Source organism: Panthera tigris, chromosome A3 (assembly GCF_018350195.1).
Source record: "Panthera tigris isolate Pti1 chromosome A3, P.tigris_Pti1_mat1.1, whole genome shotgun sequence".
Classification (NCBI taxonomy): domain Eukaryota; kingdom Metazoa; phylum Chordata; class Mammalia; order Carnivora; family Felidae; genus Panthera; species Panthera tigris.
Window position 1 is genome coordinate 21,026,989 of NC_056662.1, and position 12,960 is coordinate 21,039,948.

Sequence of the window (12,960 nt, forward strand, 5' to 3'; positions counted from 1 at the left end):
TTGTTTTGCATTCACATTGCTCCTTGTATGTCTTGTAAGACCTAATACCGTTTGTAACTTGATATTTACTTTGTGGCTTTTGGCTCCTGTCTCTCTCTTCCACAGGGCTGTGAGCTTGTAAGTCCAGGGCCTCTGTCCTTTTCATTGCGATTCTAGCATTCCACATGGCACCTGACCTATAGTAGACATTCATTAAATATCTGTTAAATGAATGAATGAATGAATGAATGAATGGTGGCTATTATCATTATTATTGGGAGCCAAGAAGCTCTCTAAAAAGGTTGCAGAACCCAGTTCCGACCACCCCAGAAAGGGAAAAGCCAATGGCATGGGCGACTGGCCTCTGTGACCTTCAGTTCTGAGGGGCTGACCTCTCTTTGCATCTGCCCCCTGCAGGGGAAAGTCTCCTGTCTCAAGGAAGTGACCCTTATCGAGGAAGGAGGCTGTCCGTGTTCTTACTGCCTTCTTGACCCTGTGAACCAGGACTGAGGCGCTCTGTGACTGCCCGAGGATATGGGCTACTTTGGTGCGGGGGGGGGGGGGGGGGGGGCGGTCAGAGCCCCAGGGGATCTGTGATAGGCCGGGTCACCTGGACCTTTGCCACTTTGGGAGTCTGCAGAGAAAAAAGATCCATCCACAGAGGCACACACATGCATGCCTGGAATTCAAATTTGTGAGCATAAACACACATACCCGTGCCCTTGCACGAACACCCACGCTAGAAATACAAGATGCACACATACACATGCACGCCAGCGGTGTGCGCACAGAGCATGTCATGTTCACATACGTGATGTCCCCAAAGCGTGCATACACAAACAGGCACGGAAACATACGTGTGCACATGCCTTTGTTCTCGTACACGCAACAGGAGTACATGTAATGCATCGACAGACACAAGCGTGTAGGTTTATATAAACGCACCTCATGCACAACGGGACACTGGTCCATTTCTCTGTTCAGGACTTGAATACGGAACCTTGCTCAGGACTCCTCCCAGGAGCACTGGATATTCTCGGAAGGCCTTTCTTTTCTACCACTCCTCTCCTCACCCCAATCACCCCACAGTTCACCAAGCAACCCCCACTTCCCTAACCCTCGATCAGGCACACAAAAGGCTGCCTGAACGTGGGGCAGGGGAGAGCGCTTCTGGAAGTCCCCGCAGCGCGCCAGTGTCCTTGTTCAGCCAGGTCTCTCCTCCCGGGTTTCCGGAGACATCACCTCCTCTTTCGCTCCGACGGGGCCGGGGCGCCCCCTGGTGGCCGAAACAGCAGCGCCGGTCCCGGCAGCCAGGTTGTGAGCGGCGCTTGTCCCCGTGGCGTGGGGACACTCACCTGGTCCCTCTCTTCGTGTAATCTTCGCAGCCAGGTCTCGAGGCCCCCGTCGCAGAGCTGGGGGCGCGGCCACTGCTGTTATTCAGTTCTCGCACCTGAGAGACCGAGAAAGAGGAGACCTGGCCGGAAAGAATCACGGCTTAGCAGGAGACAGGCAGAGCCCGCGAGGGTCACCGTGGCCTCTTCCCCGTCCCAGCACCGCACACAGGGCAATACTTATTTGTTGAACTTGGGGCTGCAGCCCTGATTTGGTACTGTGCGTGTGTGTGTGTGTGTGTGTGTGTGTGTGTGTGTGTAGGGGCATTTAGCCCCTAGAGGGAGCCAGGGAGCAGGGGACCCAGAGTTAGAGCCCACCTTCAGGCTTAGTGGACAGCGGTTTCCCAGACAGAGGCTGGAGGTGTGTGTTTCGTCACACACACACATGCACACACACTATATAGTCATGAATACACATACGCGCACCCGATACACGCCATACACACACGCACACCTGCACGTGTAGGCACATGTGCACACACTCATGCACATGTGCATGCAGCATACACACAGGTAACCTGCACGTGGACACACGCACATGCACACTCCTGCAAATGCACACATGCACACCTGCAAACACTACACACACACGCACACACACGGCACACACAAGACACATGCACACACACGCACGTGTACCCTCACACACACAGCTCCTCCCCCATCGGCGTCAGATCACAGGGACCACGTTGTCTTCCCACCATGCCCCCTGTCCAACCAAGGCCACTGACATCAAATGCTCTTCTCCCCAAAGGCAAAAGGCTGGGGCATCCTCACGGGGCAGCGCGGCGGAGGCGGGGAGGTGCTCGGCAGGGACCGGAGGCGCTGGCAGCTCCTGAAGGAACCTCTTGAGCAACTTGGACGCGTCGTTGTGGGGACACTCGTCCCCGCTGAAAAGGCCAGCGTACAGGGGCGCCTGGGGAGGCTCAGTCAGTAAAGCATAAGACTCTCTCGGTTTCAGCTTGGGTCATGACCTCGTGGTTTCGTGAGTTCGAGCCCCGCAAGGGGCTCTGCTCCGGCAGTGCGGAGGCTGCTTGGGATTTTCTCTCTCTCCCTCTCTCTCTGCCCCTCCCCTACTCACCCTGTCTCTGTCTCTGTCAAAATAAATAAATAAACTTTAAAAAAAAATTTTTTTTAAAGCCAGTGTGGAAATCTCTCTCCAGCCTTTGCCCCCTCCCCAGGAGGAAGGAGGGGCACCAATGAGCAGTTGGCCCAAGGCTCCAGTAACAGTTGCTCTACCCCTCCTCTGGGCCTCAGTTTCCTCATCTGCAAAGTAATAGCACCCACCTCTGAGGGCTGAGTCATTCTTTTATTTTCCTGTAATAATTATTTTAATGAAGTATCGGAAATAGTTTTAAACGTCTGATCAATAGGATTATGCACAAATGTGGGAATATGCCGCACTTTACAGAAAAATAAAGCTAAGCCTTCAAATGTACGACAACTTGAGGCATAGATCCCTTCTGAAAGTTTCTCTTTTAACACACGCCTCATTCATAGCATTTTACATTACAACCGGCTGAAGCAAAAAACGCGGCCACTTTAACGTTTAGTGCAGTATAGAACGTGGCCATAACAGTCTTCGCGGATTAAACGGTCTAATTGGGTAAATCACATGGCACAGGGTTTCGCTCAATACCCGTCGGCAGGCTGCCTCCAGGGCCCGGAGGGGCAGCCTCCCCGGCCTGCCATTCTGCGCTGTCTCCTTGCTTTCACCCTCCTAGAATCCCCTCACCCAAACACAGAACGCTAACAAGCTGGGAACTGGATTCTCTCCTGGCTCAAGGGGAGAGATGTAGCCTGGATGACGTGGGGGAAGCCAGACCATGACCTTGACCCTGGCCTGGGATCCAGGCACCCTGAGAATGCCTTCGTGTCCAGCCCTCTCTCTGTTTTCTTCTTAAAGTTTATTTATTTATTGGGGGGGGGTGGCGGGGAGAGGAAGAAAGAGGACCCCAAGCAGGCTCCACATTGTCAGCACAGAGCCCGACACGGGGCAGAGTCCGACACGGGGTTCGAACCCATGAACAGAACCGTGAGATCATGACCTGAGCCTAAACCAGGAGTCGGATGCTTAACCAACTGAGCCATGCAGGTGCCCCAGTCCTCTCTTTTCCAGAACAGGACAGCAGCTATGAGAGAAGGAAGCCAACGTTTCAACCAGCACCTTGCAAAGTGGGATTCAAAGGGGTGTGTTTGTCTCCCACGAAAACCGGGAAGGAGAGAGAGCTAGGAGTAGGACAATGGCCTTCTTGGCTGCTTCCAGGGCCCACTGGTGCTCTGAGAGCTTTATATCCCTTTTTCTCATTTAGCCCTTAACAAAAAGGGGATACTGTTATGATAAAGTCACTTCACAGATACTGACAGAGGTTCAAAAATTCACCCCCAGTCTCCAAGCTAGCAAATGTCAGAGCCAGAATTTGAAACCAGGATTCCCTATTCTAAGGTCCACGCTCTTACTGCCCCCCCAGACTAGACATCTCCCAACAGTGGCCCCAGATGCAGCCTCTCATGCGCTAAATGAGCCTAAGTTGGGGACAACTTACGGCCTGAAGGATCAGCGGGCCCAGGGTGCTGGGGAGGGCTTTGCAGTCAGCTTCCAGCAGGGAGTCGAGGGGCACGCCTCGGCGTGTTTCTGTGGGACGTCAAGAGCCGAAGGGGCATTTCACATCCTGGAATGACGTTTGGGCTCCAACCTGCAAGATCTGGGCGACTGGAGCCAGACTTCTTTCCCTGCGTGAGGACCGAGCTCTCTGGAGAATGGTTGAGTTCAAACCTCACATCTCTCGAGCAGAACCCTTGGTCTCGGCAGTGATGAAAACATTAGCTGCATCACAGACCAAAAAAATCTGAGCTGGTAAAGAGACGTTGAAAGGAAAATGTGCTGCTGCCCCAGGGAGCGTTGGGTAAGGTGTGTACCAGTGGTCTGGGGTGGAGGGTCTAGCCCTGCAGGCAGGGGCCAAGTTCCCAAGACCCATTCCCAGGTCTTCTTCATTCTGTCTTGCAGTCTTCCGGGGCAAGCTCTTCCTTCCAAATCTACTCTACCCTCCTTCTCTCTTCAACTGTCTACCCCTCTGCAAACCCCCTACCCCTGGTCTGTCTTACCCACCATCTTCTTGTCTTTAAAGAAACAAACAAAAAATCACAGTGTATCATGTTGACAATGATGCAGTGAAATGAACACTCTCTGAACCAATACACCACTGAAGGGTAACTAACACCAAGAACTTAGTAGGTAAGTTCCAGATAATCTAAGACACATTCAAAGTTTCATGTAGAAGAATTGAGATCGTGTTTTTCAATAAGAGAAACAAGGAAATAATAAGTGTCCAGTAATAAGGAAATGGTTAAATAAATTAGAATATATCCCTAAGGAAGAAAATAACTACCCTGAGTAAACACCATGTTTTCAAAGAATGTTATCGATAGTTGTGATAAATAATAATATTGTTCCCAGTTCGTTACCCCTCCTTATATCCACACCCTTTGCCATATGAATTTGGAATTCTTCCCATTAAAGAAACAGAAGATACTTCGCCATTCCTTCGCTAGTCAACCAGGTGATAGCTTGGACCAACGGACCAATGATCCCCATGATGCAGGCAGAGGTTTGAAATACTTTGTGTGGCAGGGTTCGCTCTGCCACCGATGCCATGAGGACAGGCCTCAGATGGCCTGCTGGGCCCAGAAGGATGAGAGACATTAGAAGCAGACCCAGACCCAGCCAATAGCTTGAGTCAAGGCCAGCTGAGATCAGCCAGCCAACCCCCAGTTCACCCAAAAACATGCAAACGAAATTAACTAATTGTTTTAAGTCGTGAGTTTGGGTTGTTTGTGATGATGCATTATTGTGGCAATAACTGAATGATGCACTGGGAAATGTCCATAATTCTATATTTAGTGAAAAAAAGATACACACACACACACACACACACAGAGGAAGATGATGCACTGAGAGTTAATAACACTTATATCTGAATTATATTTTTCCTTATTGTGTTTTGCTCTACTTTCCAAATTTCCTACAATGAGTAGGGATTGTTTTCATGTGCAAAAATACACGTATATGTATATAAATAACAGAAAGAAATACGGCAGTTAAGTATGTGTTCGTGGAAGATTCTCCACACAGCTCCCTCGATGAGAGTTTCTGAAGCACCAGGACCACAGACCTGTGCCTTCTGCTTCCCGGTCTTACTCCTCTTCAGGACCAAGCCAAGGAGGGCGCCAGGCGCAGCGGTGGGGTCAGGGGCCAGAGCAGGGATCTCCCGCATGTCCTGTAGAGACAAGTCTCCTATCCCCAAATCTGCCTTTAGGGATCATAAACTCCTAGGGAGGGGAGTGAAGACAATGGCTCAGGTCAGGTGCCTTGACTTGTGTTGAGGCTTTCCCACCCCCCGCGGGAGGTTATGAGGAGGAGAGAGCAGGGGCTCAGGATTCCATCCCAGGTTCAAGTTCAAACTCTATCGCTGACTGACTGGATCACATTCTGAGCCTCTAAATCCCCATCTCCGATCGTGACATAGTGCCCGACTCATAGGGTTTTGTAAAATGGCCTGAGGGGTATAAAGTGCTTAGGGTCCAACCTAAGCGAGGCCCCAATAAATGGAAGCTGTTTTTATGACTTGTATTCCAACAGGAAGGGCTGAAGGGGAGGGAACACCGCACGGACCTCTTATCATTGCTTCTATTCTGGTCCTTTGTTGCTCTCCCTCGCCCCATCTGTCTTTACCCTTAGCAGTGCCACCCACAGCTACAACGCTCCTCCTGGGATTACTCTGAGTAATGATGGAATAGTGATTGGAAAATAAATTGTGCTCGGCTCCGCCATCTAGAGGCCACCGTGGGGTTCTGCAGGCAGCCCCGGGCCTTCCTGCTGCCGGAGATGAAAAAACGGGAGGGAGAGGGACTGAGGGGTTTGTTTTGTTTCGCCTGGATGACTCCACCAGGTGATTCCCCAGTGGCCCAGTCGAGGGCTCTAAGAAGGGACAGGAAGCATGCTGAGGTGGTACGTGATAATGTTATGGCTGTCCTACAGCTTAGGGCTTGCAGCCTAGGCTGTGGAATCACACCTTCTCGGCTCAAAGTCTGACGGTCCCTGTGAGTTTGGGTAAACCATTTTACCTTTCTGTGTGTCACGGGTCTCACTTGTAAAGTGGGCTAATGACACTATCTGCTTCACAGAACTTGGGGAGATTAAATTAGATACAGCATATACAACACAGTACCTAACACACAGTGAGTGGTCAACAATTGTTAACGATTACTATTTTTTACTGATTCAGGGAATTACTGCCAGCACAGGAGAATGAAGTGAAATCGTGCAGGCGAAGTACTCGGCATAAAGCCTCGTCCATCATAAAAGTCAACGAGTGGTATCTTTAGATCATTGAACATTATCGTTCCCAGTTTAATGGGGGCAATCCAATGATCAAGTCTAGAAGGTAAGATAATGTTGAGCATTAATTGTCCCTGAGGCTTTAGAAGTTGAAAGGCGTTACTTAAAACTTTTGCCTGAGGCACTGTGCTTACGCAAGATATTTTCCCCGGGGAGAAACTGGGTAAAGAGTCCACGGGAACTCTGCACTAATTTTGCAACTTGTTGTGAGTCTAAAAGTATCTCAAAATGAAAAGGAAACCTTCTATTTGGGTGAATGAAAGTGCTTTCACGGTGGAGTAGGGGTTCCTGCGGGAGGGGGCGTACTTCCTACGCAGTGGGGAGTAACGGGCCCCCGGGGAAGGCTGTGGGCTAGGGGGTCCAGTCGGACCTCAGGATCCGCCAGCTCTGTCATCTCGCTCTGGGCTTCCTGGCCCCTTTCCTGCCACTGAAGTTGGGGTGTGGTGACAGCACCCACCTTCCAGGGTGAGGTAAGGAAACGAGCCAGTGCATGGGAAGCTTCTGGAACAAGGCCCAGGGCCGGCTACCCGGGGTTACCTATCCAACCACATCAAGGTATGGTCCGTGGAGAACCTTTTCCTTTTAGTAACAGCAGGACCTGGGAAACCTCCACATGATGAGAGGGGTCAGAATAGTGGCTTCCCTGGGCGGGGTGGGGGGGGACGGGGATCGAGTGGGGAGGCATGGGGGAGCCTTCAGGGGTAGATCTGGATCTGGCGGGAGTTACCCAATGCACACATCAAGCTGCACACGGTAAATATGGGCACACCTTACCATGCACTTTATTTCGGTCTTAAAAACCTAAATATAAACGATTACATTCTCATTTGGAAGGAAATGTGCTGAAGCAGTTGAGCCTTTTGGAAATAAAGGAAAGCAGAAGTTGGGTCTCTCTCTTTCACACCAGACACCGAAACTCATTCAAAAAAGAACCAGAAAAACACATGTAGGTAGGTGGACAGTGACCACTTTGCTGGATGAAGGAGGACTTTCTAAGCATAAAGACAAAGAACGTAAATGGACATGAAGAAGAACATACGTGCCCGTAGCTCCCTGCTCCCCGGTCCCCGACGCGGGCAGTTACTGGGTAGGTGGCTGAGGAATCAACAACGGATCGCTGGGTGCCCGGCAGCACGGAGGGGTGAGGAGGGCGAGGCGGGGTGTGCTGGTGCCCGAGGATGGGGCCCGCCACCAGCCGTCTGGGCAGTGTGCTCATCGGCAGGGAACACTTTGAGCAGGTGCCTCCGGGGAGGGGGTGGGGGTGGCGGGGCCTCTGCAGGAGCCAAACAGCCTGTCCCCAGCAGGCAGCGTCCACGTGGAAGGCTTCCTCCCTCCTCCCCTCCCTGCCTGCCTCCGCCCAGATTCTGCGGCTGGAAACAGAACAGAGAGGCAGTCAGGACCAGCCACCTCCCCATCGATTCCCAGCCCAGAGCTCTAGGAAGCGATTTCCCGTGCAAGGGCACGGGCTCACTAAACCCAGCAGCAACTAAGATCAGGGGCTGAGGTCATGACTCCAGGAAGCAAGCTCTTAGGCTGCGGATTCAGGCCTTTACCCGAGCACCTGCCGGAAGAGTGAAATGCTCAGGGGTGTGAACCTTCTCTTCACAGAGCAGCCCGTGGCGTAGCTGGAGAATGCCCACGCCTGGAGAACGCGGGCCACTTACCCGGAGGAGACTTAGAAGCCCCGGAACTGAGCTGGGTCTGTTTCCTAACCGAGTCCCCATCCTCTGAAAATACTTCCTCTGCGAGTTACAGATGGCTCCCAGTTAGCCCTGCGGGCAGCCAATGACACACAGCCCCGGGACTTAGGAGCCAGTCCCAACCCCTTCACAGGTGCAGCAGCTGAGGTGCCGAAATCTTGCCCAAGATCCCATAGCCGCTAAAGACCTGCATGGAAAATGGGAACATAGTGGCCTGCAGGTGCACAGACAAGCATTCACACACACACACACACACACACACACACACACACACCAACACAGCCCTGCAACAGAATCACTGTCGCACTTAGGATGTGGTGGCCTCGCAGAGGCCCCGGGCAGACACGTCCTGCAGTAACTTTTATGCCACTCACTCACCGTTGAACTGAAGCCTCCAAAGATGTCCCTGACACCTCCGGCAGGTACTTCGTGCCGTCTTCGGGTTGAGCGGGTGTAGACGTCCAGCCAGCGCACAGCAGCCATCTGGGTCTGCGTCAGGGTGGACAGGAGCCCCTGGTGGTCACCGTCCAAGCCCTGGCCTCCAAGGAGGCCTGGCAGGCCCATATCCTGCAGCCACGGTGATCCGACTTCTTCGGCCGACAGTGAACACCGAGATGAACACACCCAGCTACACGCTCAGCCACAGGCACTAACCGAAGCCTCATATAAAAACACTTACCCACGTGGACACAAGGGACATCCACATATCTGACCATGAGACCCCCTAACACCAACCATGCTTTTCAATGGGGGAAATCTAGCAAGACACCTGAGAATACGGGGGACACCAATGGGATGAACCACTGTCTAGATTTAAGCCTGTACCACTGCAACCCCTGGGGAACAGAGCAGACTGAGGCGGCCCCTGGTATCTTCTGGTTCTGGAATGCAGCAATGAATTCACTCCTCCCAGATCTGGCGGAGACCCCCACAGAATCACGTGGGCCCAGCCGTGTGGAGCGTGGGCGAGCCGTCGGTGTCCCCTTGGAAAGTCCCTCTCTAGGCAAGACCTTATTTATGATGGAATAGATCCCCCCACCAGGCTTCACTGTGGTCCCAACAGCAAAACCAGCCATCCGAATCGTGGGGACATGTTGAGACCGCAGGTTCCTGCGTCCCGCCTCCAGAGATTCCACCCAGGAGTTGGAACATCTGCCCTTGGGACAGCCTCCCCAGGTTACTCTAAGGCAGTAGGGCCTTCAGATCACAGCCGGGAAATAAGGAAACGTCGGCCTGGTGCGTTCCTTCCCCATTGTGGCCCACAGCCAAGACCTCAAGGAAGAAGTGGCACACACGTGTGTGAGCAGACCTACGGGTGTGCGCAGGGTTGTGCCCAGCGTTAACCAAGTTAGTCAACCAGGCCCTGGTGGCTCACAAAACCCAAGATTGCTTTTTATGGCAGCCTGGATTGTACCAATAAGCCAGACATCCCCGTCTCCTTCCAACATTTCCCTGGTACTTGGGAGCCAGGCAAAGGCTTCCAAAGGGCAGCCACAGCTGTGTGGGCCCTCCCCTAACAGGTGCCGGCTGGTGGAGGCTCTGAGTCCACTGCGATGCCCGGACTGGCGTGCCCTACTGCTAGCCCCGGGTCATTTGTGCAGGAAACCAGGGTTTCCTGAAATTGACACGTTTACCTATCACCTTTATCGTCTTTGTCTGTATCCAGTTATTCCTGTACAATCGTTTACTTCATATTTTTCCCTAATCATGGGTCACATTTTCACTTAAATATGTTCTTTAACAAAATTGTTTTTAACGTTTATTTATTTTTGAAAGAGATAGACAAAGTGCGAGCAGGGGAGGGGCAGAGAGGGAGGGAGACACAGAATCGGAAGCAGGCGCCAGGCTCCGAGCGGTCAGCACGGAGCCCGACGCGGGGCTCGAACTCACGAACTGTGAGATCATGACCTGAGCTGAAGTCGGACGCTTCACCGACTGAGCCACCCAGGCGCCCCTCAGTTAAATCTATTCTTTAAAAAAGTCAATACCCAGGGCGCCTGGGTGGCTCAGTCGGTTAAGTGTCCGACTCTTGGGTCTTGATCTCGTAGTCCTGAGTTCAAGCCCCGCATTGGGCTCCCCTGCGGGTATGGAGCCTATTTCAAAAAAAGCCAAAACAACAACAAAACATCAAAAAAGTCGATATCCCACCCATTAGAAGGAGCATCCACCACCACTCGCCAGAAGCGGAAGTTAAGGAGAAGCAGTGACTATATTCACATTCTTGGCCCAGGCCGCCCAGAGGCTCTTGCTGCCTTGCGGGTCTAAAATAGCTCCTGTTTTTATTTAGTTGTTCACACAGATTTCTCCTTTATCCACCCTGGCCCCAGTCTTTCTGTTTTGTTTGAAATGAGATTGCTGGCCAGGTCATGGTGGCAGGTTGGTTTCCTGCAGTGGGGGCATCTCCCACTTCTTCCAGCCCCTGTGTGTGCTCTGCGCTTGAGACCCCACGGCAGACCCTCAGGCCTCTCCCCAAGGGGGGATCAGTGTGTCCCATACAGCCACATGTTTTGGAAACCGGGGGCTGAAATATGTGCCAAACCAAGGAGGTTTCCATGTGGATGCTCTTTCAATGACCTCATCCACTGAACCAATAAGGACAGAGTATGAGAATGTGCTTGGCACTGAGGATGCAGCGGTGAAAATGACGGACAATGTCCGTGGCTTTGTGGAGCTTCTGTTGTAGGTAGAACTGCCTCGCTGAGCCCTGTTAACCTCCAGAGCAGTTAGACATCATCATCATCACCATCATCATCACCATCATCATCATCATCATCATCACCATCATCATCACCATCATCATCATCACCATCATCACCATCACCATCATCATCATCATCATCACCATCATCACCATCACCATCATCATCACCATCATCATCATCATCACCATCATTACCATCACCATCATCATCATCATCATCACCATCACCATCACCATCACCATCATCATCATCACCATCACCATCACCATCATCATCACCATCATCACCATCACCATCACCATCATCATCATCACCATCATCACCATCACCATCATCATCACCATCATCATCACCATCATCATCATCATCATCACCATCATCATCACCATCATCATCATCACCATCATCACCATCACCATCATCATCATCATCATCACCATCATCACCATCACCATCATCATCACCATCATCATCATCATCACCATCATTACCATCACCATCATCATCATCATCATCACCATCACCATCACCATCACCATCATCATCACCATCATCACCATCACCATCACCATCATCATCACCATCATCACCATCACCATCACCATCACCATCATCATCACCATCACCATCACCATCATCATCACCATCATCACCATCACCATCACCATCATCATCACCATCATCACCATCACCATCACCATCATCATCATCATCACCATCATCACCATCATCATCATCATCACCATCATCACCATCACCATCATCATCACCATCACCATCATCATCATCACCATCACCATCATCACCATCACCATCATCATCACCATCATCATCATCATCACCATCATCACCATCATCACCATCATGACAGTGACTGCTGCTCTACACTGCTAAATTTGGGGTGCTTATGTAGTAAGAGATAACAGGGCCCCGTGGTTGTCGGTCACTCTGAGAGAGATGGGGAGACATCCAAATTTTGAGCAGAGTACTTAGAATTCCATTCGAATGTTAGCTCCACCAGGGGACAGACTTTCCTTTGTGTTCACTGTTGTATCCTAAAACAGTACCTGGCATGTAATAGGCACTCATCAGTATTTGCTAACTGACTTAATCTAAGGAGGGCATAATCTAATTTACATTATAAAAAGACCATTTTGACTATTGGGTGGAAGAGATGGAGACAGGACAGCTGGGATCAAGGGTGGGGCAGGGAAATCGGTGAAGAAGATACTGCACCAGTCCAGATGTGAGGGAGGGCCCCTTCCTCTTCCGGTTCCTGACTGGCCCCTGCCACATCTCCCCTTGTCGGAGGGCCCCCCTGGCAGCCAGCAGGCTCCTCACCCTGTGGGAGCAGGTTTATGCCCCCGCTGCCATCCTCTTCCTGCAGCCCAACCTTCTGTTGGATCCACTCTACCTGCATCCAAAAGCCATCCATGGACAAGCTCTCCCGAAAACAAACAACCAACCAACCAGAAAAGAAAAGAAGATGGTGTGCATTCATCCAGCCACAGAAATTGATTCAAGGAAGGTAACACGCAGGACTCTTGCTGCACCCGCTCTTGACATGGAGGCAAAGCCAGTGGCCTCAAGGAACTGGCGGGCACACAGTGGGGATCCAGGCTTAGAACAAAGCGGATCCCACACTCAGCAATAAATAGAAAATTAAAAAAAAATTTTAATGTTTATTTATTTTTGAGAGAAAGAGACAGAGCATGAGCAGGGGAGGAGCAGAGAGAGAGGGAGACACAGAATCTGAAACAGGTTCCAGGCTCTGAGCTGTCAGCACAGAG

At 51.4% G+C, this 12,960-nt stretch overlaps 1 protein-coding gene across 1 annotated transcript; it reads right to left on the reverse strand.

The window, feature by feature from the left end:
* Window positions 1-427: 427 nt before the first annotated feature.
* Window positions 428-12,629, reverse strand: ARHGAP40 (Rho GTPase activating protein 40). Its single transcript, XM_042979667.1, is given in 13 exon segments — window positions 428-521; window positions 1,222-1,402; window positions 1,405-1,453; window positions 2,044-2,286; window positions 3,917-4,005; window positions 5,536-5,680; window positions 7,808-8,138; window positions 8,240-8,315; window positions 8,433-8,510; window positions 8,631-8,655; window positions 8,847-9,058; window positions 9,190-9,192; window positions 12,512-12,629. Coding segments are annotated over 13 exon segments (1,620 nt in total). The 5' UTR covers window positions 12,606-12,629.
* Between the last annotated feature and the right edge of the window lie 331 nt (window positions 12,630-12,960).